The sequence below is a fragment of the Cariama cristata genome, unplaced genomic scaffold, assembly GCF_000690535.1.
Source record: "Cariama cristata isolate BGI_N322 unplaced genomic scaffold, ASM69053v1 scaffold42391, whole genome shotgun sequence".
NCBI lineage: Eukaryota > Metazoa > Chordata > Aves > Cariamiformes > Cariamidae > Cariama > Cariama cristata.
This window is the reverse complement of record NW_009599462.1, coordinates 1-311: the sequence shown is the minus strand read 5'-3', so window position 1 is coordinate 311 and position 311 is coordinate 1. Positions and strand designations below refer to the sequence as shown.

The window sequence follows — 311 nt, the reverse complement described above, 5'->3', positions numbered from 1 at the left end:
AACGCGTGGTGGTGTCGTTCCCCTCAGCCCAGCCGCTGCCGGCTAACAGGTTGGGCTCAGTTCCATTCAAAGCAGCAGAGAAAAGGACTTCAGTCATGATCCTTCCACCAGAGTCACATAGGTCCGAGGTGAAGCAACAAAGTCTCTACAGGAACAGTAACGCATCTAAAAAAAGAAAAGAGCAAAGAAAACCTAACTGGAAGGTAAAACCTGCCCTGCTTTTCTTCAGAGGGTTTCCAAGCGGGTGTGCTCGGCTGAGTGTCTCCCACTCGCGCGGGTCGGTCTAGCGTGGGGCGCGGAGCGTCCCCCCC

At 55.0% G+C, this 311-nt stretch overlaps 1 protein-coding gene across 1 annotated transcript in view; it reads right to left on the bottom strand.

The window, feature by feature from the left end:
- The window catches only part of P2RY1 (purinergic receptor P2Y, G-protein coupled, 1), a 1,405-nt gene extending 1,308 nt beyond the window's left edge, over positions 1 to 97 (bottom strand). Inside the window, exon 1 of the mRNA XM_009709680.1 lies at positions 17 to 97. Within this exon, the coding sequence (XP_009707982.1) occupies positions 17 to 97 (81 nt within the window). The remainder of the gene's footprint in view (positions 1 to 16) is intronic.
- Between the last annotated feature and the right edge of the window lie 214 nt (positions 98 to 311).